The sequence below is a fragment of the Ictalurus punctatus genome, chromosome 3 (genome assembly GCF_001660625.3).
Source record: "Ictalurus punctatus breed USDA103 chromosome 3, Coco_2.0, whole genome shotgun sequence".
NCBI classification, from domain to species: Eukaryota; Metazoa; Chordata; class Actinopteri; order Siluriformes; family Ictaluridae; genus Ictalurus; species Ictalurus punctatus.
The window spans coordinates 3,411,354-3,426,353 of record NC_030418.2 but is presented as its reverse complement, the minus strand read 5'-3'; the positions used below and the strand labels follow the sequence as shown (position 1 = coordinate 3,426,353).

The following is a 15,000-nucleotide window of genomic DNA, read 5'->3' as shown; positions in this document are numbered from 1 at the left end:
AGGCCCGGCGGCTGCTCCTGAAAAACAGAGGGATACGAGAATGTTTGCTTACACCGGAATACTGCATTTACAATACGGTACAGTTTAGTGTTTTTCCATGATGTAATACCTTCAACAAGTCCGTCACGGTATTAAATCCGCCCGTTCCGCCTGACTGACTGATTGACTGATTGACTAACAGTCAGCCTGCACGAAAAACCCGCATTTCAAGTTTACATCGAAATATATGCTGCTTTGCTTCATTTTAACGGTAACGTTTACAAGGAGCTCTATGACAGACGCACCACGTAAGACCAATAACAAATGGATTAAAAACAATGTTGTCGTTTAGCAAAGAAAAATGTATAATCGTATAAATGTTTCGTTTATTTATTTATTTTTTTTGGAAGGAGTCGTCAGTGTCGGTGCAAATTTCTGTGGAATAAGATCGATAAAACACAAGAAACAGGAGGGGAACATCTTCACCTGAAGAGTTTTATTCCTTACTTACGCAGAGCTCGAATTATTTGAAAAATATAACGCGACGGCGGACAGGGACGCTTTCTACCCGATTCAACAGTAGATACGGAGTAGACACGTGGGCTGTACTGTATAAGTTCAGGAGAGGACACGTTCACAGCAACATCTCGGTGCGTTCATACGGACGAGTGACACGTTCGGTTCAAGTTCCTGAGAATGGCGAACTCGCTCAAAGCTGTGTAGCATCAGCGTGCTATAGCCTGTCGTTCTATTCAGTAACACTTTGTAAACAACGTTGCGTATTGCGTGATCCGTTCGACGACGGGGCACTTGGACAAACAGGAGCAAGCCGTGGCACGTTTCGAAATGCGGCGCGCGCGCGTGCGCGTGTGTATGTTGTGTCCAGATGACTGTAACCAGCACAGTGAGGAACAACAGCAGAGATTAAAGTAAAATGAGTCATACTGTAGGTTGCGTGACTGCCTACATGCAACACTGTCCTTGTCTGAGACTGAAGTGGCACCAACTGTTTTCAATTCATCGTCGATCATAAACTAAAAAGACCATTTTGACTGTAGTATTGTAATTCTCATATTTATCAATAAAAGATTCCAATGATGGGAAACGATGTATTTTTCCCTGTTGACACAAAAACAGTTTGCACAGCTTAGACATTTAGACCTGAGGCAATAAAAGATAAAAGCTTTATTCAGCTCATTTGCTTGAAATTTTGTCACACATAATACAACACGGCTGCAAGGCAAATCCCAGATTTATATTCCTGTGCTCATTCTTTCACAGGGACTTGTCTGGGAGATGCTCCATATAAAAGGATCAAGATAAAATAAAATAAATAAATAATTTAAAAAGGTGTAATTGTTAATATGGTGAGGTTTTCTATAGGCTGGAGACTGGAATGTAATAATGTAAGTGCAGTTCAGTTCAGTTTGATTTGTATAGCGCTTCTGACAACGGATGATAAAATCTAGTATTTTATTTCATTTGGCAATTTAGCGGTGCTATACGAGGAGTAGAACACTCCAGGAGATGATCGTCGAGGTAAATGGACGGGATGGATCATCTCTTCAAGCTTCCACGGATGCATTAACGCTTACGCGCTCACCTCGAGGATGTGCATGATGGTGCCGTTAGCTGGTCTGACGAAGACGGGTCTGTTGTCGTTTACGTCGACGACGGTGATTTGGAGAAGCGCCGTGCCCCAGAGAGGAGGCCGACCGTGATCCGTCGCCACTACGGTCAGATTAAACCTCTCAAAACTGTGCAGCAAACGCAGAGAACGGATCAGACCGGTGTCGGGATCGAGAGAGAACGCATCTGAGAGAGAGAGAGAGAAAAATGTTCACTGTTAGGTTAAATATTGGTTAAAAAAAAAAAACACCTTAATGGATCTTTGCAACCGTGTGTGTGTGTGTGCCGACCTGCTCCAGGCCCCTGTAGGCTGTAAGTGAGCAAGGCATTCTCTCCCTCGTCCAGGTCCGTAGCTAGAAGCGTGATCACAGACGTGCCACTTGGCTCATTCTCAAACACAGTGGTGCTGAACGCGCGCTCGGAGAAGCGCGGTCGGAAATCGTTCACGTCGAGCACCGTAACCAGGACCTGACACAGAAAGAGAAAGGAGAAAGAGATATGAGTCATAGAAAAGCCAATGAATTTGTTGTGAATAAACACAGTCTCAAATCGTGACATTTTAGAAACCGAGTCCTCAGACCTCAGCTTACTGACAGTTAATAAAATACGATAAAATCCTTGGACTTCTTGAAAAGGAAGGCGCTCGTTTTATTCAGAACGCCGCACCAAGCACACGAGTCACAAGAAGCTGGAAATAACCTGCACTGAGTTTTCCCGCCGGTTGTTGGGGCTACCTCCAGGATTGTCCCTGGCGACAGCAGTAAGCGTGTAGTGGTCTTTAGTCTCTCTGTCCAGCGGAGACAAGATATAGATGTCCCCCTGTGAGAAAGAGCAGGATGAAAGGACGGGACATCATATCTCGCATCCTCTCTCGGAGTGTGTTACAGCCAGGATTTGAAATGTACGAGTTAAACTTTCCGTGCAGTTATACGACACGTAAAGAATAATTTCTGCCAGAGATTACTTTTTTAATTAATAAACAATAATTATTATTAATTAAGAATGGCACGTCGTACGTTTTATCCATTCGTAGTGACATTTAACGCTGTGGTCACTTCGCCAAATCAACGATCATACATATTTCTTCGTTAAAAATAACAGAATTCAACCTCGTTCTAATTGATTTAATCGATACTAAACATCTGTATTGTCGTAACGGATGCTTTGATAACATGCCAACGTGTGCGAGTTGTATGTGTGCACAAAACACAGCACTGAAATGTCTTCCTGTATACTTGCATTCCAAACTCACCCACAAACCCCCGCCCCTTGCACGCTCGCGCTCTCTCGCTCGCTCGCTCACACACACACTTACTGTAGATGGGGTGATCCCAAACTTGCCCTCTCCATCGACCAGCCCGTACTCTATCACCGCAAACAGTCCAGAATCTGCATCTGTAGCACTGACTCGCACAATGATGGTGCCCAAAGCCACATCCTCAAATACCGGCCTCTGTAAAAAAAACAAAACAAAAAAAACAACACACACCCACACACACATTGAAAAGTAAGTCAATTAAATGAGGCACTGCGAATCTATGTATGCAGTTTTTACTTCTATGCCAATAACTTGCTTGCACACCATTTCCTGTATAATCTTATACTGCACATGTAACACGAATAGTAATGCACGGTCTGAAGCATGTGTCAATTCTTATCAACCAACATCTGGAGTTAAAGACGGCAGCCTTCCACACACCGTCTTATACACATTTGCACAGGTACAAATAGTTTCTAGCAGTTCACACTAACTGGAGCTTTTGAGTGTTTCTCTACTCGACGGCCATGTGCATGAATCCATCATTTCCAATTTAGGCAAACTGAGCTGAGATTCTGTTAGGTTTCCTCTCTGAAGTCTGACAGGAAGTGAAAACTACTCAAGCTGAAATCCTCAACTTTTTTAGAGCTCTCAGAGAAAATCAAGACAATGTGGTGAGTATTTTTTCAGCTTGATTAGTTTCGGGCACGGAAGCTTTAAGAGCCGAGAGTCGATTAAGGCTGTGTTATCCAACAACATGATATTTTTAATTTTATTTATTTTTTTAGTAGCAGAAATCAAACGTGGTAAAGGGTTCGACTTTCTGACTTTTAAATGTGAATATTTTGTTGGAAATATTCCATCCATCCATTATCTGTACCGCTTTATCCTGGAGCCTATCTCAGAGGACTTGGGGCACAAGGTTGGGGACACCTTGGACAGGGAGCCAACCCATTGCAGAGCACAATCTCACACATTTACACACTACGGACAATTTGGAAACGTCAACCAGCCTACAACGCGTGTCTGTGGACTGGAGGAGGAAACCGGAGTACCTGAAGGAAACCCCCGCAGTACGGGGAGAACATGCAAACTCCGCGAACACAGGGCGGAGGTGAGAATCGAACCCGAAACCCTGGAGGCGTGAGTGCTAACCATTAAAGCACCGTGCCCTCCTGTTGTAAATATTATACGCATTTAATCCGATATAAAGTCAAGAAATGAACGTTCCAGAATAACACTTGAAAATGTAAATATCCTGCTTGTATATGAAGGTTATTATTATTATTTGACAAATCTGCATTAGGATTTCAGAACTGTTGGTTCTTGGCACCGTGTCTCCTGACTTTTAGACAGTGTGAACGAATGAATCACGATTTTAAAAAATGTTACAGTAATGATTAATAAACACACTTTACACTATACTATAAATTCGGTGAATTTGGACACCAAGAACGTGGCGTGTGAAACTATCATCACATTCATTGCTGTTGAGATTGTAACAATTGTTTCTCTATAGAATTTATAAATATTTATTAAAATTCTTCCACATATATTTAGTGAAATACATGTTTCTAATTACATCAGTGAAAGTATCATTTTACCGTGTACCTAAATTCAATCTAGAGTGATAACTGCCTATCCTGGTTCTTTCACATGGAGTGATCTACCATCATCACTTCTATCATCACAATGGATTCTGTGGATTCCGTCTCAAGTTCTGATCAGATTGTGAGCATTTAAATGAACAACACCCGACTCAGGGAACTCGGAATAAAATAGTGGTCACATAGTAACTTCTCAATGGATACATTCTAGAATAACAGTTATGTAAGGATTATTTTAATAGTGGTAAATCATTGCTTGTATTTTCTCCTCTGTAAGTCGCTTTGGATAAATGTACTGTACAGTTGCTCGGCCCAAGTGTGTGAATTGTCTAGTCAGAGTCCTGGTACCTGATATGACGGCTGTGTGAAGACAGGGTTGTTGTCATTTACATCGACAATGCGTAGATAAACAGGAAGTTCAGACGAGCGCGGTGGACTGCCCTGATCCTGAGTGCGCACTGTGAAGTTCAACCAGTGCACCTGCTCAAAATCCACCGTACGATTTGCTATAATCTTCCCTAATGGACAAAATACAACATACATCAGGTTACACATCCAAAACTTGGTTACACATACAAAAACCTGACTGTATTTACTACTACTACCACCACCACAACTACTACTATTATCACCACAACTATCACCACCACTACTACCACCTGCACCACCACTACTACCACCACCTGCACCACCTCTACTACTACCACCACCACCACTACTACTTCCTCAACTACTACTACTGCTGCAACTTCTACTACCACCGCTGCTGCTACTACAACCACTACTACTTCTACTACCAACACCACCACTACTGCTACTACCACCACAACTACCACCACTACTACTATTATCACCACAACTACCACCACTTCTGCTATCACCACCACTACTACCACCTGCACTACCACCTGCACCACCACCACAACTACCACCTGCACCACTTCTGCTACTACCACCACCTCTACTACTTCTACCACCACCACTACTTCCTCAACTACTACTGCTACTACTACCACCACCACTACTATTGCTACTACCACCACTACTACTATCACCACAACTACCACCACTACTATTATCACCACAACTACCAATACTACTATCACCACAACTACTATCACCACAACTACCACCACTTCTACTACCACCTGCACCACTTCTTCTACTACCACCACCACCTCTACGACCACCACCACCTCTACTACTTCTACCACCACCACCACCACTACTACTTCCTCAACTACTACTGCCACCACCACCACTACTACTTCTACTACCACCACCACTACTACTGCTGCTACTACCACCACCACTACTACACTGCTGCTACTACAACTACCACCACCACCACTACTACTACTACTTCCTCCACTACTACCACCACCACCACTACTTAAAGTTGTCATGCATATCCTGAGGAAAGTGTGTGAGTAAACACATCATTTCATACTGCAGGGGTGTGTGTGTGTGGCGTTGTTTTTACCTGTAGAGGGGTCCTCCAGTCTGACATAGCCTCCTCTGGGCAGATTTAACAGCTCATAAAAGATCTGGCCATTTGGGCCTTTGTCCGGATCGACAGCGGACACAGAGAGCAGAGTGGTGCCGGGCTGAGCTCCTTCCAGAATGCTCTCGGAGAAGTTGGTGACACCGAACGGACGAAAACGGGGAGTGTTGTCATTCACATCCAGCACACTGATGGTCAGCCTGGCTGTCAAGAGTGGGGACGAGAAGCAGGACAGAAAGATGGGAGAAGTTTGAGAAAGGTTAATACGGAGTGGATTAACTTTATTTAAACTATGTTGCTAATATTTTATATTTATTGTAAAGCAAGTTAAGTAATTAAAAAAAACAACACTACTATAATACTTATTTTAAAAAATTAGAACAATAAATTTACAGGGAAAATAAACCAGACAACCGGGAGAATAATTTAAAGCATAAACAAACAGCACAGTAATAAGAGGGTGAGAGAGACAGAGAGAGAGAAACAGAACATCCATACTTACCATTGGGCACACTGACCGACATGTCAATAATGTCACTGGCATTGTCATGCACCGACACTATGATCTCAAAAGTAGCTACCAGCTCTCGGTTTAAAGGGTTCCGTACAAATACAGCACCTGTGGAGATACACAGACCCCAGTCATTTCCGGGTTCTGTACCTGTGGCAGAATCAGAGATAGGGACACTGGTGGCATTTCTTCTAAGGAGACATTTATGTAACATTTTTGAAAGAAGTCTCCGGCGTCAGCATTTTGTAACAGTCGGAGGTAAAGCTGTAACGTTGTCCGACATGGGAGAGTCTTCGGGAATGATGACACTGTGCTTTGTCTGGAATCTGGTGAGGAAATGGCTGTTTACTGCTGTTAAACTAACTGATAACAGGACCTAAATTTCACAACACTAGTATTACATAACTAAACAGATAAAAGTATGACTGGGTTCTTTAATCTTTATAAAAATAAAAAGTTTAAAAGCATTTTCAACTTGCTGTGGTATAAGAGGAATAAAACATACCGGGACATGAAAACAATCACCCTTGCTTTTGGCCACATCCCACCATTGATCATATCCTATAACAACATGCTTGGTCATGTTTTATTCCTTACATAACTCAAGGTCTAATATATACATTAGATATATAGCAACAAATTGGTATATGACAAAATATTTATGTTATATACAATAAGGTTTAAAACATTGTCCTTAGACTACATGATCTTTAACAAAAGCAACAGCATTTGACCAGTGTACTGCTGTTCCTCAGCCCCTCATTTCCTATAGAGACACAGCTTTTTCTCCTAACAGAAATGTTCCAATCTCAGCTTACTCTTCCTCCAGGCTCGCTCTATCTCTCTGTGTAAATATTTGTCTATACCCCACTACAGTCTCTATCTCGAGCCCTTATCTTGTATGTCTCATCTCTCCTCATTCCTGACATGATGTCCGTCTCAGTCTATGTCACTGTTCTGGGCTGAGTCTCTTAGACCCAACTCCAGTTCCAGTCCCTGATCCAGATACAGTTCTACCCCTGACCTGTCCTTGCTCCTGTGCTTGCTTAATCCAGGACCTTGACCATGTCTCGAAACCTTCTGTTTATGATGCAGCTCTTATGATCATCTCCATCTTCCAGACCGGCCTATAACTATATCTCTGTCATGTTTCCATCTCTTGCATCAGTCTGATAAGTGGCCCAACACCTGACTCCATGGACTATGTCCCCGTCTCCCGTGACCATCGATGTCCTGTGGTAAGTTTTCTTCATATTTCAGAGATCCCTGGTTTCCTAGACGCATTTTTTCCCCAACGTATAACCTTGCTTGCCTGTTTTGTAAAATCCTTTATAGCTTTACCAGCGCTTGGGGTTTTACCCACGATTTGATATGTGCAGTGGACGATCACAGTGATTGCTGGAAGAGCCTAAATACGAGTTTACATCCAACCACAAGATCAGTATACACTTTGGACTTAGTTGTGCTCACCTGTGTGAAAGTCAATCCCAAATGAGTCCTGCAGACCCCTCACTTGGTTATTCCCATCATCCCTCGCTTCCACGGAGATGATATAATACTCCAGACGAGGTTGGAGGTCAGGATCCGAAGCAGCTAACGTGGCCACCACTACGCCAGGGGGTGTCGACTCATTAACACTGATAGTTTGCACAGGCTGCAAGAAGCGAGGTCGAGAGTCATTAACGTCATCCAGCACGACAGTCAACGTGGCCGTGCCTGAAAGCGTTGGCGTGCCACGATCTGTCGCCATGACGACAAGCCGATACGAGCCGCGCTCCTCGCGGTCAAGGGTGGCGTTGCCCACAAGGACAGCACCGGAGACGGCATCCACCACAAAACGGTCCTGAGCACCGCTCTCTAAACGGTACTGCAACCAACCGTTGGAGCCTGCATCAGCATCCGTGGCCGAGAGCTGCGTCACTACCACACCTGAGTAAAACATGCGCGAGTATTAATACAGAAAAACAGATAAGAGAACTTTTTAAAATCAAAAGGTTCAGAACTCCAAACAGCAGCTTTTAATATTCAACTGTACTGTCTCCACATTGCTGCAACCCATCCACCACCTCCTTAACCTTAACAGGGTGAAAACAAGTGTTCTCAGTAACATCTTCTCAAATACACAGAGATACAGGTCCTCCCTGTCCCTGTCAAGGAGAACCCTGTCTCTCACAAGTTCTTACCAGTAGGGCTGTTTTCTGGCAGGCGCACAGTGAAGCTGGAAGGGCTAAACACTGGAGGATTGTCATTCCTGTCCAGGATGGTGATGGTGAGAGGAACACTGCTGTTCAGTCCGCCAATGTCTTCACTGACCAAGAACAACTCCACTCGTGGATCAGAGAAGGCTTCCCTGTCCAACACGGCACCCTCACGGACCGATACCACGGCTACAGCGGAGAAACAGCTCGATGTGACAGAGACCAAATTTCATTTCTGCTTCATCCTAAACTTAATCATAATGAGTTTTTTTTCATATCTATTAGAGAATGTGATGTATTAAAAGGTTTAAATGCAATGTTTCAAAAGCGTATCTCACCTGTGGTGGGGTTGATGGTGAAAAGATCCACCCTTGGACCAATCAGGCCATACTTTACCACAGCATTTGGTCCGATATCTCTGTCTGTAGCCAAAACAGGCCCATTTAGGATAAGCACAGTGGTACCTGGGCGACAGAGGGACAGAAGTTGTTTTGTGCATTCTTATTTACAGTTGTTTTTCAGGGTAATGGTGGATCCCAAGCCTATGCTGGGAAAACCGGACACAAGGTGGGAATATACCAAGAAGGACCACTAGTACATCACACATACACACACTCATTCAAACCTAGGGTCTGAACCAAGGGTCAATTAAAAGTAGCCAATCCTACTGGGGTTTTGTGGAGGAAAGCTGAGAACCCAGAAAAACCACATGGACACAAGTGTAACTCCACATTGACAAGAACACTGGAGTCCTTAGGACCCTGGAACTCTGAGGTGACTACCCACTAGGTAACAAATACTATGTGAAAATCATAATTCACCAACTGACCATTATTGGAGCAACTAGGACTGACGTATGTTTTGCCTTAAAGGGGAGTGGGAGTGTGGAGTGGGTTGCTCGGCTGCCACCTTATATATATATAAAAAAAAAAAAAAGAAATCCTGAAGAAAATACCGACTCTGAAACACAATCTGAAACTGAAACACAATCCTATTAATATCTTTAACCATGAAATGTTTTTTAAACAAAAAACTTCATGTTAAAAACAGACTTCCTGGTGGTAGGACTTTGCATGCTACAATAAATCTAGCCACCAATTGCATGGTTTAAAACCAGAGATGTACAGTAGTCATTCTGGATGAAGTCACACCAGGCCAATGGTTGGGAAATTCCTGTCCTGAATGTCCTTATGCTCTGCACATTTAACACAACTGTGAACTTGGCAAAAACAGGGAAAATAAAGATGCACTGTGCATGGACCCCTGGGACTGCGAGACTGTGTCTGATACCAAACACTAACAGGAAGTCCATATCTTTTCCATATCTCAGAGGCTTTGCAGGACAAATCTCTCCCTCTCTTAGGCAACACCAAACTTTCTTTGTGCACGCATAGAGAAGTCATATTTAACATTATTCTTTAGTCAGTTACATTTATATAGCGCTTTTCTAGACACTCAAAACACTTTATATAGTATGGGGGAAAGGGGGGGGGGTCTCCTCAACCACCACTAGCGTGTAGCATCCACCCGGATGATACGAAGGCAGCCACGGTGTGCCAGAACTCCCACCACACACACACGCCGGCATTTACACACAGATAACAGTTAGAGAGATAAGATCTGAGCCAAGAAAGCTATTCCCTTAACGACAACATGTTCCAGGCTATCTAGACGAATATTGCGATTGATGGTATTAAAGCTGGACTGATATCAAGTATTACAAGCAAGCAGATGCAGCCGTGGTCGGAGGTCAGTAGTAGGTCATTTATTACTTTAGCCAGTTAACGTTTTAAGAGTATGATGAGGCCTAAACCCTGACTAAAAGAGCCTAACTAAAACTAAAAACCCTAACTTTAGCATAAAGTATGAGATTCCTATGCAAGTACGGACTCTGCTAGGATACTGGGGGATATTTGAGATAAATGGGAATGGATGATAAATGATATTGACCCATATTTTGAGAATTCCAAGAGTCAATGTCAGGTTTGAGAACTGCTAGTTTGAAGAATTTAAGCATTTTAGGGAGTCCAAGGGAGGAGTTTAGTAATTTTTAAACAGAGGTTTGTTTGCTTCTGGCAGTACATCCATGATGAAAGCCACAGCATTATTTCAAACTGGCCTCAGATAACAGAATGAAGTTTTATTTGTATATAACCAACAGACATTGCAGCTCTATAAAAATCCTGCTTGAAGCCCATAATGACCAAACCAAAGCTGGCTGAGTAAAACTCCTCCGAGATGACATGAGGAAGAAACTTTGTTAGGAACCAGACTCAAACAGAACCCAGTCTATTACTGGTCATGAAGAAAAGATCAGACAACCTGTAGGGGAATTCTCGCTGATCTCTCCTCTGTAGCTCGATGACGTGAAGATCGGCCGGTTGTCGTTAACATCCAAAATGGTGACCACCAGAATTTCCGAGTCCTGCAGAAACAGAAATTAAAGGAGGTGACGACCTGCAGATATGCAACACGATCGCACTCATGACTGGAATGCGAGATGAAATAAGAAGGTACGATGCCATTATAGTGATGGTTTTACTCTTACAGTTACACTTCATTCCATTTATTTGACCAAATTTAAGATCATCATTCCCACGGAGTATGATTGGGCATACAGTGCACTACGGAGGGTTTACAACACCACTGTTATACCCCATGTACCCTTATGTATATCGGAGGCTTACAACATTGTTAAATTCATGTGGACTCTGGGTCGCCTTGGAAATAGAAAAATCAGGCTAAATATAAAGGACAGAATAATACACTGTGTAAATATGAAATATACAAATGAATAAGACTACAAAATAATAAGCTGCACAGTACTTACCCTTCGAGCAATACGTGGGTTCTCTGGATTGTCCTTCACTGTGATGGTCAGTGAATATTCTGCAATTCTCTCTCTATCCAAGGGTCTGTTCACCTGAACCACACCTGACTGAGAGAACGACAGAGAGAGAGAGAAATAGACTCCACACATTACGTCCCATTCAAAACGAATGAAACCGCAGCTCTTATATGAACTCCTCTTCCCAAGTACAAGCCACCCTCGCTCCCTCCCACCGTCCCTGCCACTCTCTCACGGTTTCGTTGATGTAGAAAGCGCCGTCTGGATTGCCTGCCGTGATGTTGTATGTTAGGAGAGCATTGCGACCACCGTCGGCGTCCTGTGCTCGCACCCGGGCGATGGAGGTCTGGACAGGTGCGCCCTCACTCACACTGGTGTTCAGGGGCAAGTTCATCAATATGGGGTCGTTATCATTAATATCCAATACCACAACCCCCACCATCACCTACACACACAAACATAACCTTATTAGGGGGAAAGGATTAGGGGAATATCACATGACTGTGTGGGCATGCGAGTGTATATACCGTGCTGCTACGTGGAGGTGTTCCCAGGTCTTTAGCAGTAACTGTGATGTTATAATACGCCGTAGTCTCTCTGTCCAGTTCGACGTCTCTTCTGACTCTCAGCTCCCCCTCCACAGGCGAGACTATAAACTCATCTAGAACACACAACACAGAGAAACACTAAGAGAAGAACCTTAAAATGCCCTCGAATGCAAACATTCCCTCAACGCACATTCAATGCTCTCAGTAACACATTACTATTACTACCTCTGTCACTTTCACATACACTCTCACATTCACAAGAAATACGCATCAACAGATCAGATTCTCATGAATATACATCAAACATTCGTGCATTCAGATAAAATTCTCACCTTCCCCGAACATGCTCTTCCATTTACAAAACGCTCCCGTTTAAAATGTTCCGCAAGTCACTATTGTTCTCAACCATACCAACGTAAAATGCTCTCACGTTCGTTATAAGTCGTACGGCAGTCTGAGAAACCCATTCGACATGTTCGAGTTTTGATCGTAATTGCGGTTTTCTGCCTATAACCTATCTCGCTACATCGATTTTAACAAAACAAAAGATGTGTTTTTTCATCAAAACTATAAGGAGCCAGTTTAACCAATGCAACGGTATTAAAAAAAACAACAACGAAACAATAGTCGGCTTCAATACGTCTTACCTGCAACATTATAAGTTAAATACACTTACGCTATTTAGTAGCAATTAAACCAGATTGAAACAGAATGAAGAAATAAAATAAATAAATAAATAAATAAATAAATAACAGCTGCTTTCAGATGGTATCTTTGTGACTTTTAGCGGAAATTAGAAACAAATCTTTCAATGCAGTTTTCCCCCTTTTGGGTTTTTTTTTTTTTTTTGGGGGGGGGGGGGGGGGGGGGGGGCAGATTTTAAAATTCTAGAACTTTTACTGATGGTTGCGATATGTGCAAAAGTGAAGCATGTCTAAGTTCAGCCAAGCCCGTGATTTCACCACGTGAAGGGGTTTTCCAGGCTGCCACATAAATATGCTCACGTTTACACAGAAAAAGCTCTCTGTATATATTGAATAGCAGCCAAGTGACACATATTTCATATTTCACACTCCCAACTCTCTACTCATTTTAGGCCAACTATCACTGAAAGCATTTGAAGTATTTTGTTTTATTTTTTTTTGGGTCATCTGTCAGACACTTACACTCACAGGAGTGGGAATAAACTCCACAGAGGTCCATTGAATTACACAATGTCAACTAGATTTCAGATTATGATCTAAGTAGTCTGAACTTTCTGAATGCTTAGCCTATAGCTGAATACTGTGGTTTTTCTGCGGATTAATTAATGATCGCCATTAGACCAACAAACGAAACCAGAATATGCATAAATATACCATTTATTCACTTTCCCATGGTCTCATGTCATATGTAATGATTATACAGATGGCATATACTGGTATAGTGGTGTATAGTATATGTGGTGGCTTGGCGGTTAAGGCTCTGGGTTACTCATCGGAGGGTCGGGGGTTGAAGCCCCAGCACCGCCAAGCTGCACTGTTGGGCCCTTGAGCAAGGCCCTTAACCCTCTCTGCTCCAAGGGCGCTGTATCATGGCTGACCCTGCGCTCTGACCCCGACGTCCTGACATGCTGGGATATGCGAAGAAAATTTTTTTTTCCACTGTGCTCTAATGTACATGAGACCAATAAAAGACTCATATCTATACACACACACACAAATATTATATCTATCTATCTATCTATCTCACACACACACACACACACACACACTGCTCTCACTGTTGGGGTCTCCGGCTGTGATGCTGTATTCCACTTTTCCATTAAGACCCGAGTCTTCATCAGTGGCCCTTAGCGTGCAGACTCGAGGCCCCGGCTGGCCCTCTGTAATCTCAAACGGGCCCTCGAAGGGCCTTGGGAACTGTGGGGTCACATCGTTCACATCGATCACATTCACCAGCACCTAAAACACAGAGGAATGAACTAATGAACGACTACATTTCCAACTATTCCCATGAGTGTGTTTGCCACTTATTTTATTTTGTAATATGGTTGCTCCTTTTCGTCGTTTTCACTGTGAAACCTCAGTGATTCATACTGTTCCTTTGCTGACTTTTACAAAACGTTTCGATAGAAAGACATCAAGTGCAAGTCACCACTCTCTCAGCAGGAGACATTCAGATTTACAGTATGTAAAGAATAAAGCGGATTAAGTATGGAGTCAATACGATACGCATGTGTGTGTGGGTAGTGCACAATCTAACCTTACCTATAACATTTTAACCTTAATACTAAAGACGTATACACGATCAAGTATTCATGGACCTGCCAGATAAATGATTAACATTTTGACCGAGTGACTACAAAAACCAAAGAGATACCATAAAATGGTACCTTGATACCTAATAATGCTTCTGTATTTTATTTTCCATTTCCCTTTTCTGTGACCTACAATGATACAAAGCTATAAAGTATTTTATTACTCAGTTCCCCATCAGTCACCGCTATAAAACGAAACAAAAAAAACCCAACCAACTAATAGCTCAGATAATATTGGCACCCTTGGTAAATATGAGCAAAGAAGGCTGTGAAAAATTGTCTGTACTGTTTAACGTTTTGATTTAAAAAAAAAAAAACTCACAAAAATACTCTGCTCTCATGGATATCAAACAATTGCAAACACAGGTTTATTAAATATATACAGTGAGGGAAAGAAGTATTTGATCCCCTGCTGATTTTGTACGTTTGCCCACTGACAAAGAAATGATCAGTCTATAATTATAATGGTAGGTTTATTTGAACAGTGAGAGACAGAATAACAAAAAAAAAAAATCAGAAAAACGCATGTCAAAAATGTTATAAATTGATTTGCATTTTAAGGAGGGAAAAAAGTATTTGACCCCCTCTCAATCAGAAAGATTTCTGGCTCCCAGGTGTC

The 15,000-nt window shown here is 42.6% G+C and overlaps 1 protein-coding gene across 2 annotated transcripts in view; it reads right to left on the bottom strand.

Moving 5' to 3' along the window:
• Positions 1-15,000, bottom strand: part of cdh23 (cadherin-related 23) — a 226,763-nt gene that overhangs the window by 12,638 nt on the left and 199,125 nt on the right. For both annotated transcript variants that reach the window (XM_053679438.1, XM_053679434.1), the window contains 16 exons: positions 13,845-14,025; positions 12,062-12,195; positions 11,770-11,979; positions 11,517-11,624; positions 11,009-11,111; positions 9,025-9,150; positions 8,672-8,875; positions 7,959-8,417; positions 6,480-6,596; positions 5,957-6,181; positions 4,822-4,991; positions 2,924-3,061; positions 2,308-2,427; positions 1,899-2,076; positions 1,583-1,794; positions 1-17 (listed from right to left, as the gene is read on the bottom strand). The exon at positions 1-17 is cut by the window's left edge and continues 178 nt beyond it. In XM_053679438.1, coding sequence (XP_053535413.1) covers positions 1-17; positions 1,583-1,794; positions 1,899-2,076; positions 2,308-2,427; positions 2,924-3,061; positions 4,822-4,991; positions 5,957-6,181; positions 6,480-6,596; positions 7,959-8,417; positions 8,672-8,875; positions 9,025-9,150; positions 11,009-11,111; positions 11,517-11,624; positions 11,770-11,979; positions 12,062-12,195; positions 13,845-14,025 — 2,702 coding nt within the window. The remainder of the gene's footprint in view (positions 18-1,582; positions 1,795-1,898; positions 2,077-2,307; positions 2,428-2,923; positions 3,062-4,821; positions 4,992-5,956; positions 6,182-6,479; positions 6,597-7,958; positions 8,418-8,671; positions 8,876-9,024; positions 9,151-11,008; positions 11,112-11,516; positions 11,625-11,769; positions 11,980-12,061; positions 12,196-13,844; positions 14,026-15,000) is intronic.